General features: G+C 55.6%; 2 protein-coding genes across 5 annotated transcripts; both read left to right on the top strand.

The window, feature by feature from the left end:
- The first annotated feature begins 3,329 nt into the window (after nucleotides 1–3,329).
- Nucleotides 3,330–14,100, top strand: SEMA4C (semaphorin 4C). Of its 3 annotated transcripts, none has more exons than XM_044378443.3 (15): nucleotides 3,330–4,036; nucleotides 6,540–6,685; nucleotides 8,181–8,329; nucleotides 8,669–8,731; nucleotides 8,913–9,011; nucleotides 9,105–9,201; nucleotides 9,325–9,441; nucleotides 9,533–9,684; nucleotides 9,772–9,947; nucleotides 10,268–10,412; nucleotides 10,495–10,717; nucleotides 10,852–10,964; nucleotides 11,900–12,057; nucleotides 12,147–12,217; nucleotides 12,342–14,100. In XM_044378443.3, the coding sequence occupies exons 1-15, from the start codon at nucleotides 3,909–3,911 to the stop codon at nucleotides 13,169–13,171; spliced, it is 2,667 nt and encodes an 888-aa protein (XP_044234378.3). In that variant the 5' UTR covers nucleotides 3,330–3,908; the 3' UTR covers nucleotides 13,172–14,100. The 3 variants fall into 3 exon arrangements, with proteins under 3 accessions (XP_044234378.3, XP_026343090.1, XP_026343099.1); XM_026487305.4 differs by lacking the exon at nucleotides 3,330–4,036 and adding an exon at nucleotides 4,405–4,510 and having other exon boundaries at nucleotides 6,537–6,685; XM_026487314.4 differs by lacking the exon at nucleotides 3,330–4,036 and adding an exon at nucleotides 4,424–4,510.
- A 1,383-nt stretch (nucleotides 14,101–15,483) lies between these two features.
- Nucleotides 15,484–27,530, top strand: ANKRD39 (ankyrin repeat domain 39). Of its 2 annotated transcripts, none has more exons than XM_026487292.4 (4): nucleotides 15,484–15,616; nucleotides 20,059–20,162; nucleotides 20,585–20,788; nucleotides 25,776–27,530. In XM_026487292.4, the coding sequence occupies exons 1-4, from the start codon at nucleotides 15,517–15,519 to the stop codon at nucleotides 25,917–25,919; spliced, it is 552 nt and encodes a 183-aa protein (XP_026343077.1). In that variant the 5' UTR covers nucleotides 15,484–15,516; the 3' UTR covers nucleotides 25,920–27,530. The 2 variants fall into 2 exon arrangements, with proteins under 2 accessions (XP_026343077.1, XP_044234374.2); XM_044378439.3 differs by lacking the exon at nucleotides 25,776–27,530 and adding an exon at nucleotides 21,124–21,527 and having other exon boundaries at nucleotides 15,499–15,616.
- Nucleotides 27,531–27,793: the final 263 nt, after the last annotated feature.

Raw genomic sequence — 27,793 nt, forward strand, 5'->3', positions numbered from 1 at the left:
CCTGATTCTTAATGAAGTACGAGCTGTCTTTGACCTGACCCCCCCCCCCCCCGGGGAAAGCAAGTGGGCCCTGGGTATCCCTGGGGAGATCCCTGGGTATCCCCATTCTCTGTCTACTTCTCCAACCCCAAGAATCCATTCTAACTCTGGGTTGGAAGAGGGTTTTTTTGCAGGGGCCATAAGAGGAGGAAGTAGCAGAGGGTGACCCCTACACTGTTGGCCCCACTCCTCAGCTCAAGCCAAGTGTCTGCTGATGGAGCTTCACCGTGGCTGCGGCTTACGACTTTCTCTGCTTATGTGCCCCTTTCCTTTGTTCTCTCATGCCACAGGGGTAGGGTAAGGCAAGCTAACTAGGAGAGAGACGCCCCCCAAATAACAGACCTTCAGGACAAGTGGCTCAATTTGCAGACCTGAAGGTAGCCCATCACTTCCTGAGCCTGTCTTGTTTGTTTGTTTGTTTTGTTTTGTTTTATTTAAGTGGGCTCCACACCCAGCATGGAGCCCAACTCAGGCCTTGAACTCATAACCCTGAGATCAAGACCTGAGCTGAGATCAAGAGTTGGACACTTAATGGACTGAGCCACCCAGGTGCCCCCTGGGGCTGTATTAGACACAGCTGCCTCCTTCGCCAAGAATGCTGGGAGCTGGGGGCATCTGTAATTCAGAGGGCATGCGCACACAGCAGAGTGCTGGGTGCCATAAGGTTCATCGCCCTGCCATGCTCCCTTTGCCAAGTGAGAGGTGGAAGAAGTCCTTGGCCAGGGTGACTTGGATGCCCAGGTGACTTGACCGAGAGTTCTGGTTTCTGTTCCTGGCCGCATCACAGGGCCCCCTGGCCGGGGCACCACTGAGGCTCCAGCGGCATCAGGTAGGCCTGAGATCCTTTGATAAAAGAGCGAAGGCTCCGGTGAGCCAGCCTCCTTCACCTCCCTCCGGGCTGTCCCTGCTTCTGACACTGCACATCCTGACACTTAATCCTCAGCTCTTCAGTTTGCTCTGGAAACCTGGAAATCACCTTTGAAATTTCCCCTCTTTGTTCTCACTGCCAAGGGCAGAGAGGGAGTAGGGAGACCTAAGAGCCTGAACTGGGGAGTTTCCAGTTCTCAGAGCTGCCCCTACGTGGCTCTGAGAGAAAGATCACGCTGTCTATCAGCACAGATGTCCAGGGCCCTTCTCCCCCATCCTGGTCCTTGTGCACTGACCCCTCCTCCCCTGTTCCCCAAACACACTCATCCCCAAGAGGGAACTAGATACCAAGGAGAAAGGAGGTGTTGGTGGCTACTCAGTCCCTCGAGAGACCTAGCTGTAACCTGAGCTGAGAGGTGTGCTTCGAGGTCACCCAAGGGTATCCCATAGCCCCTGGGACATGTAATGGGCCTTCTCTGGAACTGGCTGGGAGCTGACCAGATCTTCTCAAACTGGTCGGGGACCAGCTAGAGACTCAGTCTCTTCTAGGCCAAGAATTCCACAATGGTGCTGGCAACTTCACCACTTGGCCTTTCCAGATCCCTAAGCCCCTGGGAAAAGGCTGAGGGATATCCTGATTGAAGCTACTGGAAACGTAGCATCCGGGGCTGTGATGACGGATGTTTTCCGGCTTCCTTTTGGTGAGGGTGGCAGGGAGGGGCTGGGAAGGGAAAGGCTTCCCAGGTGGACAGCTTTGATAACTCTCCTTTAGGAGGAAGTAGAGGAAGTCCTTTTCCTATGTCCCCACTCACCTCAGTCCCCAGGCCCTCCAAGAGATCCCTGAAGGGTGGCTGACCCAAGCTTTCTCATTTCCCCCTCTGTGGGCTGACAACAGCTCCCGGATCCTTTGGAAGTTGGCCAGGCAGTGCTGACTGGAGACCCCGAGTGTGAACTCTGGGCTCCACTCTGGTCCAAAAGCTGCCTCGCAAAAGCTAGGGGTGAGGAGCTCAAATGAGGGACACCATGCGCATGACAAATGTATGGGGGAGGGAGAGGGTGCTTGCCTTTCCAGTAAGACTCCTGGGCCCATCCTTAGAGAACCTCAGAAGGCATTTAGCATATCTGGGTCTTTCCTTGACTTGGCCACAAGCAGGTGAGCAGGAGGGCCTGTCAGGGCCTATGGCCTGAAGCATGGCTATCTTAAATAGAATATGCCAGACAGGCCCTAGGGAGACATGACAGGTACAGGAGACTTTTCTTCTTCTTCTTCTTTTTTTTTTTTTTCCCTTAATTTAAAACCCAGGAATCCTCATTTTTGACCGGTTGTGCTTTTATTAAAAAGTATGAATCATGAGCAAGTAGTCATGCAGGAAACTTTATCCTCTGCCCACCCACCCATGGAAAAGGCCAGTGCTGGAAATGAACAGAACACAGCAGGAAATGAGTGAAGGTAGAAAAGGGGTGGGGGAGCTGCAGCCTTATCTTTGAGGAGCATTTGGGAGGGAAGGGCTCCCGGGGTCTGTTAGCAGGAACAGAGAAGCCCTGCCATAACGTACAGAAGACTGTCCCTGCCAGTGAAACCAAACCACCTTTTGAAACTTTCCACTGGGGCCATCTTGCAGGTGGAGCCAGGAGCTCAAGTCTCTGCCTGGTGGGGGTGGGAGCTGAGGTGAGGAAACACAGCAGGAAACACGCTGTTTAGGCCTTACAAGCTGTCCAGATGCACTCTGACTTGGTGGAAGATAGAATTAGGAGTCCCAAGACCTGATTTAACATTTCTGACCTTGCTAATTATCTACGTGACTTTGAGCAGGTTGCTTCATCCTTCGGAGACTCATTTTATCTCTAAAATCAGAGACACGATACCTGCCTTTTGAACAGTGGTCATGAGGATGATGTGAGGAAATGTATGTGAAGGAAGTTGCAAAGTCTGAAGCACAGAACAAATGTGAGGGGTATTTGCATATCAGTTTACCTCCACTTAAGACACAGGGCCCAACCCGAGGAGGGGTCACGCACATCTCCCTCCCTGTGGGCTGATGCACTGAGCCTTCCCTGCCCACTCCCTGCTGTTAACTGGTTTGCTGTCTATCTCCAGCATCTCCAAGACCACAGTTCGGTTTCCCCCCCCCCCCCGCTGGTGCAAGGGAGCTGGGAAATGTGGCTTTGGCCAGTGCGGGAGAAGGGGCCTTTATGTGTACCAGCAAAGGCCCAATTGTTACTGAAACCAAACTGGGCTGCTTTTCCCAATTATCTCCACTACTCTTCTGGTCTCCATTTTCAGATGCCAAGTTTTAACTTAGAACAAAAGCTCCTGTCGGGACTGATTTATAATCCAGATCTGCTGACGGGGCCCTACGGTGTTCCTCCCCTCCAGGACTGCACCCGCTTGAAGTTAACCACCAAAGCCTCGGCTCTCCAGTCTCTTTACCTGTCATTTGCCCCTAGCCAAGAGAAGGCGTCTGAGTCTGGGTGCCGATGGGGCGGCCTCCCTGGGGTTTGTCCACCTGCCCAGCTCCGAGGCCCAGCTGGCAAGGTCCACCCCAGCGCCGCCCCAGCAAGTAGGCCAGAGCTCCAAATGACTTCTAGGAGCTGCTGTGGGCGGAGGCAGGCGATTCTAGAGGTGGTAGTTCTCCAGCGCGGCTTCCCCTCAGCCGCTTTCATCTGAACATTACGGCTCCTGTCACTTGTTATTCAGCCTTCCAGTGGCATCACAAGGAGTCATTTCTTGGGGGCAGGCTCTGTGCAACAGGAGTCTCCCGGAGGGTTGTCTTCACCGGGAGCTGGGCAAGGGCGCTGCTGTCCCTCTGTGTGGAGCATGATAAACAAGGAGCAGACTCTCCGGAGATTAGTGGGTCTTCCTGGCTGGTAAGACCCATTCCAGTCTGCGGGGGCCAGTGGGCGTTGGGGCCAAGAAACGAAGAATTTCGAGCCAAAAGACAGACCCACTCTGGTCCGCTCCGAAAAAGGAGCCTCGGTTTCCCCCGGCACCCCTCCCTCGGATGCTCGCCCCGAGGTGGTTTGCCCGCGTTGGTTCCAGGAACTGCAGCGTGGGGAGCTCCTCAGCCCCATTCCCGAGCCCAGCTGCCCAGCCCGCGGCTGGCCTTGGGGGACACTTCGGAAAGACCGGGTGAGTCCGATCCCCCCAAGGCAATGCCCGGAGTCCCTCCCCCGCCCCACCTCCTGGCGCTGTGGCGCAGACCGCGGCTCCGAGGCGCCGGGCAGCAGGGCGCGGGGAGGGGCGGGGGTCCGAGCCCGCCGGCGGGGAGCTGGGGGGCCGGCGGGTCGCGGCGGGTCGCAGCCCCCTCCTGGGCCGGCCTTCGCGTCCCGCCCCCGGCCTCCGCTCGACCCCCCCCCCCGCCTGACGTCAGGGGGGAGGGGGCGGAGAGCGGCGGCAGCGCTGGAGAAAGAGCCGGCGCCCGGCGCGGTGGCGCGGGGAGCCCGAGCCCAGGGGCGCGGAGCCGAGCCGGGACCGAGGGGCGGTGGCAGAGGGGACAGCGGAGGAGGGCGGGCGCGCGCAGGCGAGCGGCGGCGCGCGGGTAGGGGCGGACCGTGATCCGAGCCGAACGCGAGGGCGGCGCCCAGGGATTCAAGCCGCGAAGAGGTGAGTGAGGCCAGGGTTGCGCGGGGCGGGAGCACCAGGGCTCCGGGGCCGCTGCTTTGTCCCCCGACTCGGGCAGGGGCCGCCGCACGCGCGAGGGACAGGGTCTGGGGGCGCAGGGAGGGCTAGCGGCGGGGACAGCAGTCCGTCCGAGATCCTTCCTGCGCCCCCCGCGGGCTGCCTGGCGGGGGCGCGGGAGCCGGGCAAGCGGTGCCCGCAGCCATAGCGTCCGGAGGCGCGGACTGGTCTGGGAGAGCGGGGCTAAGGGTAGCGGGGGTCCCCCGCGCTGTCGGGCCGGTGGCCGGGATCGTCTCCGGGTCCCCGAACTGCCCCCGGCTCCCCCACCCCCGACGGAAAGTTTGGGGCGGGCTTGGACTGAGGCCGATGTTGTGGGATCGGATTTCCCTGCCGCGGCCCCCCGCCCGCTCCTCTGGGGAGGCGGGTTGTCCTGGAAAGCCAAGCTCCCGACCCGAGCCTGGCCGCCCAGCCCCTGGCGGGAGCGCCCGCCCTGCAGCCGCGGAAGCGCCGTTCGCGCCCCGCCGCTCGCGGTGGGCGAGGGTGGGGTGCGCACCTCCTGGGCCCCGAGCTCCTCCTGCCCCCACCGCACCGGCTGCCCCTGCTTCCCCGCCCTGGGAAGAGTTGGGGGTGGGGGCATCGCAGTGCTGGCTGATTCCCCGAGCGCGCCGCGGGGTCCGGCCCGGGCCTAGGGTAAGGGGCAGAGGGAGGGCTGGGGGTGTGTTGGGGGGACGGAGGAGGGAGGGGTGAACGTATCCCCAGCACCCCCCCCCCCGCCTTTCCAGTGCTGAGGTACTGGGCCGACAGGGGGCGTCCGCCGGCCGGGCTCGCCACGCTCCCAGCGCCGCCGCTTTGTTTGCATTCAAATCCCGGGAGCTGGGGGAGGGGAGAATGGGGGGGTGACCAAGGACGAGGTCTTGGCGGGGACCCTTTGTTTTGGGGTGAGGTCCCCAGCTTGTGTGTTTCTGTACCCGGCACTGGAGGGCTGGGGCAGTGACAATCCAGATGGCTTGCCCAGGCCGGGGTCCCGGGGCGTAATCCCTGAGTTGGGAAGATTCGTCAGACCCGGGGGGAGCGCAGCATGCGCCGGCCCTGCACAGGGCGTCCCCCGCGGTCCGAGAGGAACCCCTCTCGCGCTCCCCACCCGCCCCTCAACTTCCCCCGCCTGAAAGCTTCGCCGGGAGATCCCTGATTAGACCGGAGCCTGCTCTGTTCTCCCGCCGCCCCAAAGCCCGAGGGCTAGTGTCTCCTAGGAGGCTGTGCGAGGAACAGGATGAGGCCCTGGTCATTTCCACGCCCATCCCACCCACTTCCTGCCTCCCGTCTTGGGCAACAAAGGGGCCTCGGGAAGCTGGGCCCCTTCGGCTCCCGGCCCCACTTCAGCCCTGCTGATGTGGAACCGGGGTTTGGGGCTCTGCCTGGCTATTGTCTGCGCTGGGGGAGGGGAGAGGCTGGGGCCGGGACCCCCGCACGGCTGGCTTCATCAAGTCCCCTCCTTGGGGGAGGGGGGCTTCTGCAACCGCCCACCTACCGTATGCCCCTTCACCCTGCCAAGGGGTTTGCGTGCCAGAAGTAGATCTTGAGGCTGGCTGGAGCCCCAATGGGGGCAGGTCCTGCTTCCAGAGGTTATTTTAAGAAATCCTCAAATCTGTCAGGCCTGAGTGTGGGGGAAGGGGTCCCCTTTTAATTTCTTAAACAACTTCCTGTTGAGAGGGAGTGGGTGAGGGCCTGGAGGCCAGACAAGGTTTCTTGGAGTGTCCACCCCTCCAGCTGACTCAGCTCCTCCCCTCTCCTCTGGGGTCCCACCTCCTTTGGAATCTGGGGGCGCTGAGGCCAGGTGTGGGGAGGGGACCAAGTTCTTCTCCAGGGACTGGGTAAGGGGGGAATCCAGTAGGCTCCTGGGGAGGCCTGATCAGGTCTAATGTTTTGCCAGTGCCTCCCGGCATGGGCTTGTGTTGGCCCCCTTCGGGTCTGTTTTCTCTGGCTGTGATTCTGACCCTTTCTTTTCCCCCAGCAGGTCAGCTGGCCTGGAGCTTAGAGCCGGGGCGTTTGCCATGGCCCCACACTGGGCTGTCTGGCTGCTGGCAGTGGGGCTGTGGGGCCTGGGCATTGGGGCTGAGATGTGGTGGAACCTGGTGCCCCGGAAGACCGTATCTTCTGGGGGTGAGTGCCCAAAGTCCCGAGGGGGAAGACCAGTGTGGGGAGGGGAGGCCAGAAGGGACTACTGGGGGAAGAGAAGTGATTGCCCCTAGATTGCTCCAGCTTTATTCTGCTGCCGGGCTCAAAGCGCACCGACATATATGACACAGCTCTCTAAGAAATGAGAGTGAGTGGTCCCAGGGACCCAGAACGGGTAGTCCTGCGATACCCTTCTTCAGATGGTTAGAACCTGGCTGCCCTTGTTACGCAAAGAGACTCTTCTGTATCATCATTCTCCCCGTGCCTTACTTCTAGAACTAGCACTTGCACTGAGAGCCCACAGAGAGAAAACAGCCCGGATAGGCATAAGGCAAAGAGTGTCATCACCCCCCTCCCCAAAGTCTTTCTAGCCCTTTGCCTCCAAGAGCCCCCTTACCATAATAGACCCCCTCTGTTACCCTGACACTTGTGCCCTCTGGTGGCCCTGGATGTGTTTACGCATTTGCTCATGTAGGGGGACAGCCGACCTGAGGCCCTTTGGGCGTGCACACACACCTACCTGTATTAAGAGGTGATGTCAGGTGTTTGTATCATCAGTGTACTCTGGGGACCGGGATGAGCTCACCTCCCACAGGCTCCACTCGGGTGCTGATGAAGCCCTCCCTTGCCAGCCTGAGTCTGGCTCCAAAGACAAAGGCTGGTTTAGGGGGACCCTGAGGACAGGTCGGCAGCTACTTTGGGGGCTGACGTAGGAATCCTGTGACTATATCAGTGTCGTACCTTGCGTGGTGAACAGCAACAAGGCTTCCCAGCCCCGAGGCTTCAGTGCCTTCTCTGGTCCCTAGCCTCTGGTTCCCCCTGACTACCCTGGCCTGGCCTCCCAGCCCCAACTCAGTCTCAGGCATCGCGGCCTGTCCCAGGGGCCCGCTGTGCTTGGATCTCTGGCAGCCTGGATTTGGGTCCTGTTGGAGTGAAGAGTTTCCTGGGGCAAGCAGTGCTTACAACTTCAACTTCATACATACTGCTTTGCTGGATCACAGGCTGGGGCCGGGCCAGAGCCGGGCCAGAGCCGGGCCAGAACCTGATGTGGGCAGCAGGCAGCAAAGAAGGAAGCGGTAGCGGAGGAAGCTGGGAGGGGGAAGAGCCCAGCTCTGCAGCCAGAGGTGCTGTTGACCCTGAGAGTGAGGGCCATCAGTCTGATGGCTTCCTCTGGCCGGAAGCTGTGGCTGAGATATCCTTCCTTCCTCCTCACCAGCCCAGATTTGCTGCCTCCCAGGCTGGGAAAGGCCAGAGAGGCTTGGGTGGAGCTGAAAGGTTATTAGAGAGACCCTTTATTGCCGGTCAGGGTGCTGAGCGGGCATTTGCTTGTGGGGGGCTGGCTGTAATGTGGGCCACAGGGGTGAGTAGCCCCAGGAGACCACTGTATAGAGGAAGGCTGGTTCTGGGGGGAGGAGGATGCCTGGAGCCCCAGGAACCCTGCGCATTCACCGCCCTGCTCACTCCCACCTTGTCCCTGCAGAGTTGGCCACGGTGGTGCGGCGCTTCTCCCAGACGGGCATCCAGGACTTCCTGACGTTGACCCTGACTGAGCAGACAGGGCTTCTGTATGTGGGGGCCCGGGAGGCCCTGTTTGCCTTCGGCGTGGAGGCTCTGGAGCTGCAAGGAGCGGTGAGAGGTGGGGGAGCGGGAGGCACCCAGGCGTGGGGAGAGTGGCAGGATCCAGAGGGGCTTTGCTTGAGCAAACTGTCCCCGCAACCCTGCTGTCCCCACCCTGTTCTTCCCTGTGGAAATCTTGCTGTCTCCAGGCCCGCCCTTAGGAGGAGGGCAGAACGGGCATGCTGTTTTCCCGCTTCGGCAGCTTTGGGGCAGTTCGGGGCTTCCGTCCCCCGTTAACTCTCAGAGAGTGGGGACTGTGTATGCTCCCTTGCAGTGGCCCCCCGTGGCTGCCACAGGCCATATGCTCAGTGCCGACTTGTGATGTTGATGTGTCCCCCCACCCCTTCCCAGATCTCATGGGAGGCACCAGCTGAGAAGAAGGCCGAGTGTATCCAGAAAGGGAAGAGTAACCAGGTGGGTGCTCAGGATACGGCCAGGACAGCCAAAACCCCCCGTACTTCCACTGGCCAGGCCTCCTGGCGCATGCTGTCTCCCCCCCACCCCCACCTTCTCCCTTTGTCCCAGACCCCTTCTTGGTCCCTGTGTCCCGTGTCCCATGTCCTCGTACTCTAAGGGAATGCCTTTCTCTCCCCAGACGGAGTGTTTCAACTTCATCCGCTTCCTGCAGCCCTATAACACGTCCCACCTGTACGTCTGTGGCACCTACGCCTTCCAGCCCAAGTGCACCTACATCGTGAGTGCTGCTTCTCCCCTCAGTTCCCCTCCTCGCCCGACTCTGGACGGGGCTCCTCTGCAGCTCTCCTCATTGTCTCTTCCCTGCCCCTAGGACATGCTCACCTTCACTTTGGAGCGCGGGGAATTTGAGGATGGGAAGGGGAAATGTCCCTATGACCCAGCGAAGGGCCACACTGGCCTCCTTGTGGGTGAGTGGCTGTCCCCGTGGCAGGCTGGGGGAGCCCCCCCCAAACTCGTTCTCACCGTGGGTCTGCGTGGCCCGAATGTGTCTTCATGTCACTTCTGGCCTGCCTGACACTCTTCTCCCGTAGATGGCGAGCTGTACTCGGCCACGCTCAACAACTTCCTAGGCACAGAGCCTGTCATCCTGCGTAACATGGGGCCTCACCACTCCATGAAGACAGAGTACCTGGCCTTCTGGCTCAACGGTGAGCCCCGAGGAGCTGGTGTAGGGCCTGGGGGAGCCGTGGGTGAGGGGCCCTGCAGTACCCCCCGCTAACCCTCCTCCCCCTCTTGTAGAACCTCATTTCGTAGGCTCTGCGTACATCCCAGAGAGTGTGGGCAGCTTCACGGGGGACGATGACAAGGTCTACTTCTTCTTCAGCGAGCGGGCCGTGGAGTATGACTGCTATGCGGAGCAGGTGGTGGCTCGTGTAGCCCGTGTCTGCAAGGTACGGAGTCCCGCAGCGAGTGGGGAGCCCTGGGAGCCCTGCCGGCTCGGCAGGACTGACCAGCGGCGTCCCCTTGCCATCTGCCAGGGAGACATGGGGGGCGCGCGGACGCTGCAGAGGAAGTGGACCACGTTCCTGAAGGCGAGGCTGGTGTGCTCGGCCCCCGATTGGCAGCTGTACTTCAACCAGCTGCAGGCCGTCCACACCCTGCGGGACGCCTCTTGGCACAACACCACCTTCTTTGGGGTTTTCCGGGCACGATGGTGAGTTGGCCAGGAGTCCTTGCGGGTGGGGAGGGGAGGTGTGCAGTTAAGGATGGTTGGTGGGTGCAGGCCTCTGGGTAAAGTCTAAGTGGTCAGTTGACCAGAAGCCAAGGAGGATGTTGGGCACGTGCCCCTTTTCAGAGGAACCCCCCGGGGGGTGGTGTACAGGGCCCTCCCCCCGGTGGTGTGTTAGAGCTGATGTGACATTGCACACGCCCACAACTGCTTTGTGGGGGGCCCTGCCTTCCCGGGCCGTGCCATGAGCTGGGGTAAAGCGGGCACCGTGCCTGACCCTTGGGATCCCTCCTTTGCTGTGACAGGGGTGATGTGGACTTGTCAGCCGTCTGCGAATACCAGCTGGAAGAGATCCAGGGGGTATTTGAGGGTCCTTACAAGGAGTACCGTGAGCAAGCCCAGAAGTGGGGCCGCTATACAGACCCCGTACCCAGCCCGCGGCCCGGCTCGGTGAGTCCTCCGGGGCAGGGGTGGGCTCCGGCCCTCAGCTGCAGTACCTCCCCCGCATGCTGACCACCCCCCCTCCCCCCAGTGCATCAACAACTGGCACCGACGCCATGGCTACACGAGTTCTCTGGAGCTGCCTGATAACACCCTCAACTTCATCAAGAAGCACCCGCTGATGGAGGAGCAGGTCGGGCCCCGGTGGGGCCGGCCCCTGCTTGTGAAGAAGGACACCAACTTCACCCACCTGGTGGCTGACCGAGTTACGGGGCTTGATGGAGCCACCTATACGGTGCTGTTCATTGGCACAGGTAGGCACCCGGGTAGGCGGGTGCGGCGGCTGGAAGCTGGGTAAAGGCCTGTGTGTCCAGGGCACGGAGATCTAGAGATGCTTCCGGGGCCCTGTGCCCTCTCACTTACTCCTGTCCTCCCCCAACCCCCGCAGGAGATGGCTGGCTGCTCAAGGCCGTGAGCCTGGGCCCCTGGGTCCACCTGATCGAGGAGCTGCAGGTGTTTGACCAGGAGCCAGTGGAAAGCTTGGTCCTGTCCCGGAGCAAGGTAGTCATCAGCGCCCCCCCGCTGCAGTCCCTACACCTTCCCCAGTCTTCTGCTTGCCCAGTACAGGGGTGGGGAGGCCCGCGAACATACCTCGCTTAGCTGGGGGCGAGTTCCAGGAAACAAGCGCGCTGACGGCGTCTGCGCTCCGCGGGCGTTATATATAGCCAGGTCCCCACGGGGCTGTGTTCCCAGAATTGGGCCTTGGCAGCTGCTCTCCACGCTTCCTTCAGACCCCTCGAGGTTGTGCTGTGCCTGTGCTGCGTATAGCCTTTTCTCTGATGGTGCCACGGTTGCCCGTGCCTCTCGGGCTGCACTTGCTCACAATGCCCTCATGATGCCAGCTCTCCTACCGGCCCCCCAGTCCGGTCCTGGCCCTGCCCGGCCCGGCCCTCCACTCCCTTCACTGCTCACGCTTGAAGTGCTGCTTGCGCCCTACACTTCCTTCTGGCCTGTTTGTGACTCCCCTGAACTCTCATGTGCTCGCCCTTGAGCCGCTGCCGTGGCTCGGATAGTACCCAGAATGTGGAGTCACGGCAGAAAGTCTTTGCTTGAAGAAACACACAGATTGGCAGTCACCGTTCGAACAGGAAAACACCTTATGCTGTGCTCGTGCTATTGTGAGGGCCGACGGGCCTAGCGGAAAACACACTTCCTGCACTATTTATACCGTAGCGCAGTGTGTGTGTGTGTGTGTGACTCTATTCCTCAGCCTCACAGTTCCACTGGTCCTGTCTGAGAAGGTCACACCGACAAGGTGCTTAGGATGGTGTCTGGCTTGTAGGAAGCCCTCTGTGCGTGCGTTCTTCGGTCCTTCGATTTCCCGCCTCAGAGTTCGCACTGCCCTCTCCCTCCCTTGGCACCTTTGCCCTCGTGCTCCCGGGCAGCAGTCCGTGTCCCGGCCTGGCTGAGCCGCCTGTGCCCCGCTTCTCTTGCAGAAGCTGCTCTTTGCAGGCTCCCGCTCTCAGCTGGCTCAGCTGCCCCTGGCCGACTGCGTGAAATACCGCTCCTGTGCAGACTGCGTCCTCGCTCGGGACCCCTACTGTGCCTGGAGCGTCAACGCCAGCCGCTGCGTGGCCGTGGGTGGCCCTTCGGGGTGAGTGGGGCTCAGCATGCGCCGGGACCAAGGGTGAGGGGTGGGGTGCTTGGAGCCCCAATGCCCATGGCCCCCGCTTTCCCAACCAGGTCCTTGTTGATCCAGCACGTGACGGTCTCAGACACTTCAGGCATTTGTAACCTCCGTGGCAATAAAAAAGGTGAGCTGTCTCTTTTCTCCCTCTTTCTGGTAGGATGGGCCCTGGGCCAGAGCCAGAATATCTGCGTCTCCGCGTGGCCCTGGGTTTCCTGTGCTAACTCTGCTCTCTCTCTCTCCTGCTGCAGTCAGGCTCACACCCAAAAACATCACCGTGGTGGCGGGCACGGACCTGGTGCTGCCCTGCCGTCTCTCTTCCAACTTGGCCCATGCCCGCTGGACCTTTGGGGGTCGGGACCTGCCCGCGGAACAGCCCGGCTCCTTCCTCTATGACACCCGCCTGCAGGCCCTGGTCGTGATGGCTGCCCAGCCCCGCCACGCCGGGGCCTACCACTGCTTTTCGGAGGAGCAGGGGGCGCGGCTAGCTGCCGAAGGCTACCTGGTGGCCGTGGTGGCAGGCCCGTCAGTGACCCTGGAGGCTCGGGCGCCCTTGGAAAACCTGGGGCTGGTGTGGCTGGCTGTGGTGGCCCTGGGGGCCGTGTGCCTGGTCCTGTTGCTGCTGGTTCTGTCGCTGCGCCGGCGGCTGCGGGAGGAGTTGGAGAAAGGTGCCAAGGCAGCGGAGAGGACCCTGGTGTACCCTCTGGAGCTGCCCAAGGAGCCCACCAGTCCCCCCTTCAGGCCTGGCCCAGAGACGGACGAGAAGCTCTGGGACCCCGTCGGCTACTACTACTCGGACGGCTCGCTCAAGATCGTGCCTGGACACGCGCGGTGCCAGCCCGGGGGCGGGCCCCCCTCTCCACCTCCTGGCATCCCCGGCCAGCCCCTGCCTTCTCCGACCCGGCTCCACCTGGGGGGCGGGCGGAACTCAAATGCCAATGGCTACGTGCGCTTACAGCTGGGGGGGGAGGACCGCGGCGGGCTGGGGCACCCCCTGCCCGAGCTCGCCGACGAACTGAGGCGCAAGCTGCAGCAGCGCCAGCCGCTGCCGGACTCCAATCCCGAGGAGTCCTCCGTATGAGGGGCCCCCCGCCGCCTCGCAGGGGCAGCGTGGGAGGCGCGGCTCCTCCTTTTGCACAGGCACCAGCTACCTCAGGGACATGGCGCGGGCATCGGCTCAGCCTGGGACAGACCCCTCCCAGCCCCCGCCCGGCCATGGGGACCTGCTCTGCTCAGCAAGGGCACTGCCACTTGGTGTGGCTCACCAGGGCACCAGCCTCGCAGAAGGCCTCTTCCTCCTCTCTGTGAGGGGCTGTGAATCACGGACACACAGGACCCCAGCAGCCAAAACTTTCCAAGGCAGAAGTTGGAGATGTGGGTGTGTTTGTATCGATCTGTATGTGTATGTGGGGGTGTGCACGTGTGTGTCACCTAGTCTTCCTTTTGTGTGTGTGTGTGTGTGTGTGTGTGTGTGAGAGTCTTCCTTTTTCTGTCCAGTCTTCCCTTGGCCTGGGGTCCTCCTGGTGAGTCATTGGAGCTATGAAGGGGAAGGGGTCGTATCACTTTGCCTCTCCTACCCCCACCTGTCCCCAGTGTGGGTCAGTGATGTACATATGGGGGTGGGCTGGGCAGGGTGCTGTGCCCCTTTTGGGGAGTCCAGGGCTCTGGGGTGGGCCTGGTCCTGCTCCTAGGGCTGTGAATGTTTTCAGGGTTGGGGGGAGGGAGATGGATTCTCCTGTGTGTTTGGGGCAAGGGGGTGAGGGGCCTCCCACTTGGCCCCGGGGTTCAGTGGTATTTTCTACTTGTCCTCCCTTACCAGGCTGGGAAAGGTTGTGTGGGGGGAGGGGGAGGGAGAAGGAGAGAGGGTGGGCATGCTGTGGATATTGCATATCCTCTCCCAGCCCTAGGAGGAGGGCTCCTAACAGTGTAACTTATTGTGTCCCCGCGTATTTATTTGTTGTAAATATTTGAGTATTTTTATATTGACAAATAAAATCAAGAAAACAGTGAGTGTTCTGTGATAAGGATAAGGCATATGAGCTAAAACCTTTGGGGCTGGACTAGCCTCACCTCCCCATGATTCTGGGGCAGCTGCCCCTAATGTCCCTGCCTGCTTGTGCCCCTCTCCAGAGGGGGGATAGCTCGGGCTCCAGTGTTTTCCCACAGTGGTAGCTGTGGGGCTGGGAACCAGACCAGGGCCACGGCCCCTTGGGAGCCAGCTTTGGCTTCTGGCCAAAGGGAGAAGTCAGGGCATTGGGAGCAAGGCGGGAGAGGAGGGGCCTGGCTTCCCAGAACTCTGGGAAGGGGAAGTGAGAGTGAGGGGCTAAAGGAGGGGAACTTCCTAGAAAGAGCTTAAGGTTGTATGGACTGGTTTGTGTGAGGATGGGGAGCCCAACTAGCTTAGGGGAGGAAAGGTTACTTTCAGCCTTCTGCCTGCCCTCCAGGAATGTTAGTCTTGAATGCTTCAGCTAGGGGGAACAAGGAACTTGCCCCACCACCCCCGGTGTGTGCCAAGCCACTGTCCTATGGAAGGACTGGGGACAGGGAGGGCCCAGATATTTGTAAGGAAGAGAATACCCAGCTTGGATTCTGTAATTCATGCCCACAGATGGAGGCTGTCGTGAAATGGACTCCCTACATTTCACTGGTCTGGAGGGTGGGCGATGGCTGAAAGGGGCTGCTGCCCTGGGTGTCCTTAGCTGTAGGAAAGGGCTGTGATCTGCCATGTTCTGGGTACGCTAAGCTTTCAGGATGGTCAGTAAACCTCAGCCCTCGGGATGTTTTGATACATGAAGATTGATACAGTAAACTAGGCTCCCACTGGAGTTGGGAGGTTCGGCACGACCCAAGGCCCTGTTTTTGCCCGTGGGGTTTATGTGCTCCTAGTGGAAAAAGTGGCCACCTGCCTCCCACGGGTTTTCAGGAAATCGGCAGGAGGCACGGGAGGAGGGAAGGGGAAGCGAGGTCACTAGGCCTGGCGTGGTGTCGAAAAACGGGGCGGAGGACCCTGGGGCGCGCCCGGCGACTCCCTGCCCTAGGGAAACCGGTGGGACGCAGGGAACCTTGGAGGGCTGGGCTCTGGCGGGTGGCCTAGCCGCCCGCTGCGTCCCCACACCCTACAGGGCTGGCGGCCCAGGCGCCGTCCGCAAGCAGTCCGGGTCTGGGGATCCAGCGCGGCGCCCTCGGTACTCTGCTTAACCTGGGACGCCCTCGCGCGGCCGCCTCGGAGCGCGGTGCAGCGCCACAAGCCCCGCCCCGCCGCCTCGATTGGTTCCCGAGCTAAAGCCCAGCGGGCTCGGCCTCCCGGTGACCGAGTCTCTCGATCCCGGCGCTGGCATGGGCGCTGCTGCGTGCGCCCCGCCCCGCCCACCCGCCGCGGCCGCGCGCGCGCACAACAGCTGGGGCGGAGCGGGCTCCGGGGCCGACATGGCGGCGCCGCGGCCGTGCGCCGACGGTCCCTGCTGCTCCTGGCCGGGTGCGGCGTCCGGCGTGCAGCAGACGCTGGACGAGATGGACTTCGACAGGGGTGAGACTCCCGACTCTCTCCCGGTCGCGGGACAAGGAGATGGCCGAGAAGCGGGGCCCCGAGGGCCGCAGTGGGGCTGGTGGGAGCGCGGGCGGGCGGTGGGCTCACAGCGTCATGATCCCGCCAGGGACCTGGCACGAGCTCGGCCACTAGAAACTTCGTCTCGCGTGCAGGTTGGGAAACGGAGGCCCTGGTTTCGGTAACTTTCCCCAGTGGTGGGGCAGGGCCCGGGTCCTCAGCTGGTGCGCTCCCGGGGGGCTCGGGCCGGCTCGGGTGGCTGAGCGCGCGGGTGTGGGGGGTTGGGGGGGGATCGGGAAGCAGAATCTGCAGCCCGGGTATTGCAGCCACCCCGAGGCCATGGAGCTTCAGAGGGGGCTGCGCTGCGAAGGGAACTGACGTTCTGACCTCCGATGTGAGCCCCGATGTGTCAGGCCCTGTATGCTTTAGATATGGTACACATGGCCCTCGACACAGGTGATGTTTTCTCTACCTTTGGGGCCCAGAGTGGTAACTCTTTGACCCCACGCTGTAAGGAGATTATATCGCCCGTAAGGAACAGAGTGAAGCTGAAAAAACAAGTCCGTTCTTCTTGGGAGGCTGTGTATCATCTGTCAGTGCAGAGGCGGCTTATGCAGTAATGACATTCTCATCAGCTGTTGGGTAGATGCTACGGCTTTATATGCATTCTGATTAATTTACTGTTAAGTGGCTCTTGCAATTGCTTACCTCCCTCCACGTCGCCACCCTCTGGGCTACTGAAGCAACTCTCTCATGGGCCTTCCTGCTTCCACTCCTGCCCTCCTACAAAGTTTCCTACTCCACACAGAAGCCAGAGTAACCTTTTGAAGATATTAAATCAGATAATGTCATTGCTTTTAGAATAAGTTCAAATTCCCTTCATGGTCTACAAAACTGTGTGATCTAATGGCTGCCTGTTCTGCTTCTCCGCCCCCACTTTGTTTCTCATTCTTTTCTTTCCCCACTCACTATGCTTCAGCCACACTGGGCTCGTTTTGGTTTCTAAGACATGCAAGATCTCTTCCTGACTTAAAGCCATGGTACTTCCTGTCCCAGCCCGTTGGAATAGACTTACTGCAGCATTAGGCTAGCTAATGCTTTTCCTTCTGGTCTTGGCTCAAATATCACCTCCTCAGAGACCCACCCTGAACACCGCATTCTGGTAGTTCTCAACTGGGGGCGCGGGCAACACCCCATCCTAGTAGTTCTTAAAGTGGGGGGGGGGAGGCAGTTCTGACCCTTAAAGGTCTTTGGCGGTGTCTAGAAACAGTTTCACGTGCTAAAGCTGGAGGGTGCTACGGTCATCTAGTAGGTAGAGACCAGGGATGCTGGTCTACATCCTACAATGCGCAGGACAGTTCCTCATAACAATTAACTGGCCTACAATGCCATTTGAGGGGCTATTGAGAAAGAAACCTTGCCCTGTCCAAAGTAGGGCTCCTTCCCCTCCAGGTTACTCTGATATATCACCTTGCTTTCATCAAAGCAGTTTTTACAACCTGATACTACTTTGTTTGCTTTCTCATTATTCATTTCCCACACGAGGGAAAGATCCTTATCATGTGGGGTTTCTTTTTCCCCTTCATATCTTTTCTCCGGGTTCATTTTCCCTTTCCCTAAAGTATATCCTTTAAAAGTTTTTTCAGTGAGTATGATTCTCCATCTCTCCCTCTCTCTTTCTCTGTCTTGACTGGTAGCTTAGCTGGGTATAAAATTCTAGACTGACAATTATTCCCCTCCCCCCCCAAACCTTTGGAAATATTATTTATCTTCTTTTTCTGCTACTGCTGTTAAGAATTCTGCTGGGAGCACCTGGGTGGCTCCGTCAGAAGAGCCAGTGACTCTTGATCTTGGAGTCATTAGTTCGAGCCCCATGTGAGGTGTAGAGATTACTAAATAAATAAATAAATAAACTTTAAAAAATCCTAATAATCTGATTATAATTCTTCAGTGACTAATGATCTTTCCTTTTTGGTAACTTAAACGTTCTCTTTATTCTTGATGTTTGGTCGTTTTACCATGGTAGATATGTTTTGATTAATTCTCCTTGGGATTGAATGTGGTTTTCATCTGAGAACTCATGGTTGTCTTTACTTCAGAATAATTCTCAGATATTACCTCTTCAGACATTTCCTCTCTCCTAGTCTGTCCAGTTTCTTTTTTTGTTTGAAACTCCTGTTAGACGGATGTCGGTACATTCTGCCTTTGATGTTTCCTTACCTCTCTTTAATATTTTTCTCTCTACCATTCTGCATTCGGGGTGATTTCCAAGTCACTCGTTCCCTCCTGGGTGGGTCTACAGTACTGTCCGACCATCTGTTGTTGTTGTTGTATTTCAGTGATTCTGGTTTTTAATTTACTGACTTTTTAAAAGTAATCCCTACACCCAGCCTGGGGCTCGAACTCATGACCCTGAGATCGGGGGTCACATGCTCTACTGGCTGAGCCAGCCGGGCACCCCTGATTTTTCGTTTCAGATCTCCCTGCTTTTTTTTTTTTTCTCCCTAATGTTCTGCTGGTTTGTGGATTGTATTCCTCTGTCTCTGTGAACACATTAAATGTTTTACATCTTTCAGACTGTGCTATTATGGCTCATTTTTGAAGTATGCATTTTTCCATTTGTTGTATTTGTTGACTGTCTCGAGGCAGTGGATTATTTCTTGTTTTGCAGCTTTTAATTTTTGAGCTCATGGGGGGGGGCGGGTTGTCTTCTCTTGTTAGAGATTATCCACAACAAAGCCACACCTTTGTTGGCTTGTGGAGGTATCCTTATAGAACGTTTTTTAAAAGTTGCCTCTGCGCAGCCCTTCTAGCGTTCACTTGTCTGGATCCTTTTTTTTTTTTTTTTTTTTTTTTTAAGATTTTATTTATTTATTCGACAGAGATAGAGACAGCCAGCGAGAGAGGGAACACAAGCAGGGGGAGTGGGAGAGGAAGAAGCAGGCTCATAGTGGAGGAGCCTGATGTGGGGCTCGATCCCGTAACGCTGGGATCACGCCCTGAGCCCAAGGCAGATGCTTAACCGCTGTGCCACCCAGGCGCCCCTGGATCCATTTTTATGACAGATCCTTAGCTTGGGGGTTTTGCTCCCTAAGGGTATAAGTAAATATAGGTCCCCTTATACAGTGATGTATGTCAACTATTTCTCCATAAAGCTGGAAAAAATATACAGTTAGTACAATTTACATGATGGGAAAAATGCAAAAATAGATAAATACAAATATGTATCCCACATCTCCAAGTTGAATGTGTCATGGTGTCTGATTTTTTACGTTTCTTCTGCCTGTGCTGTCTTCTCACACCTGTTGAAATGGTGCCTTTTCTCATTTCCTTTAAGCTTCTCTTCAAATGTCACCGTATCAGAGATGCCATCCCTGACCACTGCTTGTATCCCTTCCCTGTTTTATTTTTCTTCATAGCACTTAGCACCACCTGGCTTATTTCCTTTTTTCCCCTCATCTGTTTCCTTTAATTAGAAAGGAACCTCCATAAGACCAAAATTTGGGGAGCAGCCCTTGGGATTGGGGACCTTTAATTCTTGGCTGACCCCTAGTGCCCAGGCCAGTGCTAGGTACATGGTAAGTATTCAGTAAATATTTGCTGAATGAGTGAAGTGCCTGGGCCTGGCAGCTTGCTTTGTGGTGCTTTTCAGACCAGGAAAGTAGAGATTTTCCAGCCCTAATTCATCCATGAGGTGGTATTTCCTGCCTCCCAGCTTTGTGCACAGAACTTTGTTGTGTCTGTTCCTTGCCACGCGTATGACCTGCAGCCTCTGCTCCAGACCCTGCCTAGTTGTTCAAGCCAAAGCCGCTGAGTGTGTGCATTTACAAGGACTTCAGGACTCCGCAGGGGGAGTACCGGCTCGCCACTTCGGCTGTGGCTTTCACCTTCTTCTCGCAACTGGCAATGTCCTTTTCTTGCTTTTGAATTTGCCTGTATATTCAGACATCTTAAACATTATTTAATATTTGTATGTTTGAAGTGGGAAGAAGGATTTGTGTCTGCCCAACCCTGCTGTCCTGATTAGACAAAGCCTCTTGTCCGTCTTGTTCACGGCTAGCTCACCGGCTCCTAGGACAGTCCTTAGCACAGAGGAGATCTCAGTTAAATTTTTTTAAAGGATTGATTGATTGATCGATTGATTGATTGATTGGAGGGGCAGAGGGAGGGAGAGAATCTCAAGCTGAGCACAGAGCTTGCTCGACTCGGGGCTCGAGCCCAGGGCCCTGAGATCGTGACCTGAGCCCAAACCAAGAGTCAGGCGCTCAACTGACTGAGCCACCCAGGCACCCCTCAGTTAATATTTGTTGAGTGAATAAATCCCCCCATTTTATAGATGAGAAAATGGAGGTCAAGAGGTGAAGGAAGCACTGAAAGTCTCCAGTCATTCAGCGTTATTCGGCACTTCGTTTGTCTTTCCACAGGAATCTGGTCGGCAGCCCTGAATGGAGACCTAGGCCGAGTGAAATATTTCATCCAGAAGGCAACAGACCCTAGCCAGCCCGACTCGGCTGGCTACACTGCTCTGGTGAGCGGGGGTGGAACACGGTCAGAGGAGGGGGCAGCTTTCACTCGGGACACCTGCTCTCTGTGACGGAAGGGCTGATGTTGTCTTTACTTCCGCCCGTTCTTCTCTCCCAGCAGGTTCTCAGTTTTAAGCATTGTGTGAACCTTGTTCTTGTTGTTGTTGTTGTTTTCTTAATTAGTGTTAAGTGCTTTACATCATTTATTTTCATTTCATTTACCTAACAATCCTATGAGGTAGGAATGATTATTATCCCCATTTTCCTGTTGAGGAAACGGATGCTAGAAATGGAGAAGCTTGTCCAGGTCACACAGCTAACGGAGGTAGCCCCCGAGGTCGTTGCCGTCCTCTCGCTCCTCTTGCCCATGCTGTCCCTGTTGCCTGCCTGGGCTCTGCTGTCTGACCTCGGTCTCTGTCCCCTGCAGCACTATGCCAGCCGCAACGGGCACTATGCTGTATGCCAGTTCCTGCTGGAAAGCGGGGCTAAGTGTGATGCCCAGACCCATGGGGGCGCCACCGCTCTGCACCGGGCCAGCTACTGTGGGCACACCGAAATTGCACGGCTCCTGCTGTCTCACGGGTCCAACCCGAGGTTGGTGGATGACGATGGCATGACCAGTCTGCATAAGGTATGCCGCCCTCCCCCCTTCACGAACTGTCATTGTAAAAGTTACAACGCGGTCACTGTAGAAAACACGGGGAGAGCAGAAAGGCACTTGTCATGTCAGGGCTTCCGAGTCATCGCTTGAGGATGAATGTATAACTTGCCAGCATTTTCCCTGTGCATGTAAATTAGAATTACATGTACAGTGTCATTTTTTTTCCTTTGCTTTCATGATATATGTCATGAATGCTTTTCCCTGAAGTTAGTTTTCTGAAGCTCACACCTACTCTTGCCTACCCCTGTAGCCCCCTTTCCGTACGGTAGCCAGGGTGACCACTTAATTAACTTTCTTCTGACCAGAAATACGTATACATGGTGAAGCGTGTGGAGTACAAAACAGTGCAGCATGAACATGTTTCCCTTCCACCCTGACCCATGGCCCCGCAGTCTTCCAGGACACCCTGCTGAAGGCATCACTTTACTGATTGCTGATGCATTGTAGAGAAGTGGTTTAGGCATATTTATGGCGTACGTGTGTAAATGCATTCTTCTCTTGTGAATTTTAAAATAGAAAAGTTGGGGGCGCCTGGGTGGCACAGCGGTTGGGCGTCTGCCTTCGGCTCAGGGCGTGATCCCGGAGTCCTGGGATCGAGCCCCACATCAGGCTCCTCTGCTATGAGCCTGCTTCTTCCTCTCGCACTCCCTCTGCTTGTGTTCCCTCTCTCGCTGGCTGTCTCTATCTCTGTCAAATAAATAAATAAAATCTTTAAAAAAAAATAAATAAAATAAAAAAATAAAATAAAATAAAATAAAATAGAAAAGTTGAACTAGTTGACTGCATGACTTGCCATCAGAACCTGTGGTGGACGCCTCTTGCTCCACCAGAAGTTGGCGCTCACGCTTTCGTATTAGAGCCTGTCTCTCGGCCGGGGCTCCACAATCACAGACTGCATTCCGCTCCCCCTCGCATCTAGCGTGGCGAGTTCTCAGCCGCTAGACACAAGACACACTGAGGAGCTTTTTTCCAGGGGGAGAGCTTTTAGGAGCCAGCGTTCCCGGTCGGCCCAGCCAGTAACAGAGACACCTAGGTTGGCAGATCCCCGCGGAAACGCGGCCAGACGGAAAGTGCTCGCTTGGCAACAGCAGCCTTGACGTGTTACGGCCGCAGAGAGTTAGGTTTTTATTTTGTGCATCTGACTGTTGAAGAACACATGTTGTTGTTGTCGTTTTTTAACGTGTGATGGGTGTGGGGGTAACACTTTGGTAGAGACACTAGTAGAGATGTTTAAAAAAATATACGTAACAGGTATTGTTTTTGTTTTTTATACTTGATGACACCTCTTCTGTGAGGCCCAGGCGTACCTCAGATACGCAGACCACCGTGATGAAGCAAGTTGGAGGAGTTTTTTGGCTTCCGAGTGCACATAAAAGTCATGTTTATGTTATACTGCAGTCTGTTTAGTGTGTACACCAGCATTATGTCAAAAAAAAATCACGTACGAGCCTTAATTTAAAAATGCTTTACTGCTAAAAAATGCCAGCCGTCCTCTGACCTTTCAGCAAGTTGTATTCTTGTAACTGGTAGGGGCTCTTACCTCGATGTGGCTACCTGTTCAGCGTATCAGGGAGGCCGGGGTAGTCGTTGCTGAAGGTTTAAGAAATTGCTGTGGCACACCGATTCTTAAAGTGAGACAGCAGTGAACTTTGCCGCATTGACTGACCCTTCCTTTCACTTGAGCGCTGAGAGGCCACTGCAGGGCTGTTAATTGGCCTACTTTCCATGTTGTATTTCAGGGACTAGGGAGGCACGAGGAAGAGAAAGACTGGGGAACAGGTGTCAGTGTCGCGGTCAGAACACGCACACATATAGATGAAGTTCGCTGTCTTATGTGGGTGCGGTGCAGGCATCCCCAGATAGTTCCAGAAGTAACAGCAGAGATCAGTGATCACAGATGACAAACGTAATAAGGATGAAAAAGTTTGAAATAGTTCGGGAATTACAAAAATGTGGCACAGACGCAAAGGGAGCAAATGCTGTTGGAAAGCGGCGCCTACGGACCGCTCGGTGCGCGGTTGCCACAGACCTTCAATTTGTAAACGCAAACAAAAACCCACAGCGTCTGCGTAGCGCAGTAAAGCAGAGTGCAGCAAAATGAGGTGTGCCTGTGTAGACAGTGGTCAAACACGGAAGTAGAGGGTGGCCTGGTCGTTGCGGGGCAGCGGGGCGGGCAGTGCGGCTGGCGTGGTGTCACTGAGGCGAGCCGACGGAGCGCTACAGATCGGCCCCGTGCCGAACGTGACCGTACTGGGTGGTACACTTCAAATTTGTTCAGAAGGGGGCGCGCCTGGCCGGCTCAGTCGGTAGAGCACGGGACTCGTGATCTCGGGGTTATGAGTTCAAGCCCCACGTTGGGTGTGTGGGGGGGTGTGTGGCTATTATTTAACCAAAAGAACAATTACCAAAAAATTATAGATAGGTAGGTAGATTGATTGATTTGTTAAGAAGTCAGATCTCCTGTGCAATGTTATTACCACAATAAAAAATGGGGTGGGGGGCTATTTCAAGGACCAACTTAATTTTTAGGAAGCCAGATGTGAATATTTCAGTGTCCAAGGATTTGCAGATCTGTTACCTTTGCGTGTACTCGGGAAGATGTCAACATTTCCCTCCTCCAGTTCGTTCCTTCCTTCTTTCCTTCCTTCCTCCCTCCCTCCCTTCCTTCCTGTTTTGTTTTGTTTTTTTTTTTTAAAGATTTTATTTATTTATTTATTTGACAGAGAGAGAGACAGCCAGCGAGAGAGGGAACACAAGCAGGGGGAGTGGGAGAGGAAGAAGCAGGCTCCCAGCGGAGGAGCCTGATGTGGGGCTCGAACCCAGAACGCTGGGATCACGCCCTGAGCCGAAGGCAGACGCTTAACCGCTGTGCCACCCAGGCGCCCCACCTTCCTGTTTTTTTAAGTCATCTCTTTGCCCAGCGTGAGGCTCTAAACTCACCACTCCGAGATCAAGACTTTCATGCTCTTCCGACTGAACAAGGTCGCCCCGATCTTGAGCTCTCGTCCCCTTGTCACTTCTACTCAGGCCCCCTTTCTTGACCCTGTCGTGGTGACACTCCAGGGTCTTACATGTCCAGCTGTCCCCATCTGGATACTCCTCTCCCGGTTTTCATCTGGCTTGTTTCTGTCCGTCCTTCTGGAGTGTAGCTTCTACGTCACACCCTCAGACCGGGTAGCCTCCCCAGCTGTATTTGCAAAAGCACCGTGCACTTGACGCTCTGTAACGTTTCTCCCTCTTGAAACTCCGTCTGAGCTCTGTCTCTGTCCCTCGAGACAGCGACTTGATCTTGTTTACTGTGGTGGCCCCAGCTCTTAGCACAGGTGCCCAGCAAGTATTTGCTGAGTGAACAACTGAGTCTCGTTTTATTTTAAGATCCTGGCCGGTTGAAGAGGCAGATTGCTTATTTCTTAGTGGTCAGCCCTGGTGTTGCGGGCATGTTTTGTTGTGACTCCCGTGGAGGGTTCGTACCGGCAGGACCCTGAGCGCAGGTTGCTGCTGGTGTTACAGCCTGAGGCCTTTCCAGTGCCTCTCCAGCCCTTTCTTTCAGGGGGTACAGATGTGGGAGGAGTTAGGAGTTAGGAATTGTTCTTTCTTTTTTAAAAACGAAGCTACTTGCAAACTTTGGTACCATTTTTTGTACAAAATTCTTGGGAATGCATCTCACAGCTCCTCCCCAGAATGCACCGCAGCGCTGCTCACAGCATCGCACCGCCTGAATTGAGGTCACAGAACTGAGAACCTTAGGTCTGTACTCATCAAGAGGACCTGCTGAGTAAAGATCTGGATTCAAATCTGTGGTGGTATTTGCTACTAGCACGCACTTTGACGCCTCTCCGAAGCCCCCGTGGTGCCTCAGTCTGACTGTTGGGGGGGCAGGGACTAGAGCGGTAGAACACGGTTGTTAGGAGTTGAGCCTTGGCAGTCAGACAGACCCGGCTTAGGATCCCCAGGCTGCCACACCAGCTCCGTGATGTTGGACAAGTCACGGAACTTGTGTGAGCCTCAGTTTCTTCATCTGTACGATGGGAATGATGATAGTTCCTGCCTCTGACAGTTACTATGAAAGTTAAATAAACTAATCTGTGTAAATCCCCTTCACCCTTTTCTGGAGGAGGTCAGGCTAAAAACCGGCATCCAGGTTGGGACCTTCTATTTAAAAGGAAGAGGAAAAAGCCGAGAACCTGGACCCATTTTTCTCTGCTCATCTGAACGTTCCCAGAGGGCAGAGGCCGTGTCTGGTGTATCTTGTGCCTGTGGTGTCCAGCTGATAGATGACCGAACGTTTATAAAAGAGGGAGATGCAAGGTTCTGTATTTGTTTTTGTTTGTTTAAATATTTTTAAGTAATCTCTGCACCCAACATGGGGCTCACACAACCCCAAGACCAAGAGTCGCACGCTCCATCAGCTGAGCCAGCCAGGCGTCCCCCATCTGTACTTACTTACTTACTTACTTACTTATTTATTTTTAAAGATTTTATTTATTTATTCGACAGAGATAGAGACAGCCAGCGAGAGAGGGAACACAAGCAGGGGGAGTGGGAGAGGAAGAAGCAGGCTCATAGCGGAGGAGCCTGATGTGGGGCTCGATCCCATGACGCCGGGATCACGCCCTGAACCGAAGGCAGATGCTTAACCGCTGTGCCACCCAGGCGCCCCCCATCTGTATTTATTTTTAATGTGCAGTCCTGGACAGAGAAGAATGGCTACGGAGCAGAGGACACAAGACAAGAAAAACTCAAGCTAACTGCCAGGAATAGCACTAGAGAATTCTGCCAATCTTCATGCAAGTTGTTGGGATTTGTTAGGAAGTAGGGGAGATCTACTCAAATTGCCAGTGTCTCCCTAATATTACCATAAGACCTATTTTAGGACCAAGAGATTCCCCGAAGTGGAACAAGAAAGGGCAGGGCCCCGGGTGGGTATGACTTTTGATTCAGGCATCTTTCTCCACAGGCTGCTGAGAAGGGTCATGTGGACATTTGCTCCCTGCTCTTGGAACACAGCCCAGCCCTGAAGGCTGTCCGGGATCGGAAGGCACGACTAGCATGTGACCTGCTGCCCTGCAACAGTGACCTGTGGGACCTGCTGGCCACCTGAGCTGCCACCTTTCTGTCACAGGCTGCCATGCAAGAGGACACAGACTAGCCCTCCCAGCCCCTCCTTGTTCCACATCCGTGCTGCAGGGTGGGAACCTGAGGCCCGAAGAGCCCCATTCTGGCCACTGTGGGAGCGAGGGAGTAGATGTGGGGCTGCAAGTGCTTAAGCCTGAACAGATGATCATATTCTAAATTCGTTCATGTGGAAACATCTATCCGTTTGGAAAAAATAAAGTTGTATCCTTACCTCATCCCATGCACAAAAATAAGTTTCAAGTAGATTAAAGACCTAAGTATAAAAACAGAGCTATGTAAGAGAAGAAACGGTGGGACATACGACAGATTGAAAGCTGCTTTCTAGCTGAATGGCCTCGGGAAAGGTCACTTTGCCCATCTGCTTCCTCTGTGACGTGAGGTTGGTTATAACAGGGCCTGCCTCAGAGGCCTCGCGGAGGTGAAGGGAGCGAGTATATGGAGGGCACCAGAGTGTGCTAGGCACCTTGCAGACAGTGTGTCAGAGCACCCATTCCTCAGTTTTCTTCCATTTGAACAACCTGATAGGTGAGCAAGTGCTGTTGCTCTGTTGTGCACTGCTAACGACCGCCTGTCTTCTCGGAACTTCCTGTGCACACCTGTGGCCTATTAAAGATTTTCTTCCTTTTATTGATTCATAGGAGTTATGTGTTCTGGATATTAATCTTGCTGCTTATATATATATTTTTCTTTCTTACCATCACTTTGTTACTATCTGTTCTTGGAAATTGGTACACCCACCTTAGATGGGAGTTTGGCAGTATCTATCAAAATTTAGATGAGTAGGGCCAATGATTCGATTTTCCTGTAGCTACCTAGAGAAATATCCACGTGTACAAAGATATTTACTCACAGAAACATCTACAGAGTTGTGCATTGGAGCATGTGCTGTCATGTAAGGGAGAAAGGAGGTAAGCTAAGTGCTCCCTGCTGGGGAAGTGATTAATTCTGGTACGCGTGTCACTGGAATGCAGTGTAGCGGAGTGCAGTGTGGACTAACGGGCGAAGTGTGCTGAGTTGCGATCACAGTAGGATGCCTCTTGAAACATGGCTGTGGAAACCTGCATGTACAGATACAAAATTACAGGAAGAAAGTCAGGAGGGTGTATATTATACCGGTACCTGTGGTGGCCCCTGGTCTGCTGTGGTGAGAGCGGTTCTCCAGTGCATCTTGAGCTTTATTGGTTAGGTTTGGGTTTTTTACAAGGAGTAATTTTTTTGGTAAGAATTAATACCAGTTTCCTGTGGAAGAAAGTAGTCTTCTGATGAGAATTGCCGATGAACCCTGTTGGTGCAAAATGCCCTTGTCCTTGAATGTTGGAGAGGAGTTTTAGAGTTGGCCGACAGTGGAGTCCAGAGCTAAAGTCCGTCTTGTCTTGGGGCGCCTGGGTGGCAGTCATTAAGCGTCTGCCTTCGGCTCAGGGCGTGATCCCAGAGTCCTGGGATCAAGCCCCACATCAGACTCCTCCGCTGGGAGCCTGCTTCTTCCTCTCCCACTCCCCCTGCTTGTGTTCCCTCTCTCGCTGGCTGTCTCTCTCTCTCTCAAATAAATAAATAAAATCTTAAAAAAAAAAAAAAAGTCCGTCTTGTCTTATTTACCCTCAGTCTAGGCGACTCTCCCTCTTCATAACCGAAGGCAAGAAATCAGCTTTGACAAAAATCCCTGATGCATAAGGACTGAGTTTCTTTTAAAGGCTCTGGGTTCCCTAAGTTTCAAAACTTGGACGTATTTACTGAGAAGCCAGCTGTGGGTGGAGCCGTTCCCAGCCCTCTGGGGCCTTGGGCTGTCCCTGACCTGTACTCCCTCCCTCTCCTGGTCATCCCTGCTCATGGAGCTCCAAT

Source organism: Ursus arctos, unplaced genomic scaffold (genome assembly GCF_023065955.2).
Source record: "Ursus arctos isolate Adak ecotype North America unplaced genomic scaffold, UrsArc2.0 scaffold_8, whole genome shotgun sequence".
NCBI lineage: Eukaryota > Metazoa > Chordata > Mammalia > Carnivora > Ursidae > Ursus > Ursus arctos.

What these genes read in the sequence shown, in the direction of transcription:
- SEMA4C (XM_044378443.3), top strand. Translation starts at nt 3,909, where the DNA reads ATGCTCGCCCCGAGGTGGTTTGCCCGCGTTGGTTCCAGGAACTGCAGC. An exon ending in AGAAAGGGAAGAGTAACCAG is followed by an intron (nt 8,732 to 8,912) that starts GTGGGTGCTCAG and finishes TTCTCTCCCCAG; the next exon opens with ACGGAGTGTTTCAACTTCAT. An exon ending in GCCGTGGGTGGCCCTTCGGG is followed by an intron (nt 12,058 to 12,146) that starts GTGAGTGGGGCT and finishes TTTCCCAACCAG; the next exon opens with GTCCTTGTTGATCCAGCACG.
- ANKRD39 (XM_026487292.4), top strand. Translation starts at nt 15,517, where the DNA reads ATGGCGGCGCCGCGGCCGTGCGCCGACGGTCCCTGCTGCTCCTGGCCG. An exon ending in CGAGATGGACTTCGACAGGG is followed by an intron (nt 15,617 to 20,058) that starts GTGAGACTCCCG and finishes GTCTTTCCACAG; the next exon opens with GAATCTGGTCGGCAGCCCTG. An exon ending in GCATGACCAGTCTGCATAAG is followed by an intron (nt 20,789 to 25,775) that starts GTATGCCGCCCT and finishes CTTTCTCCACAG; the next exon opens with GCTGCTGAGAAGGGTCATGT.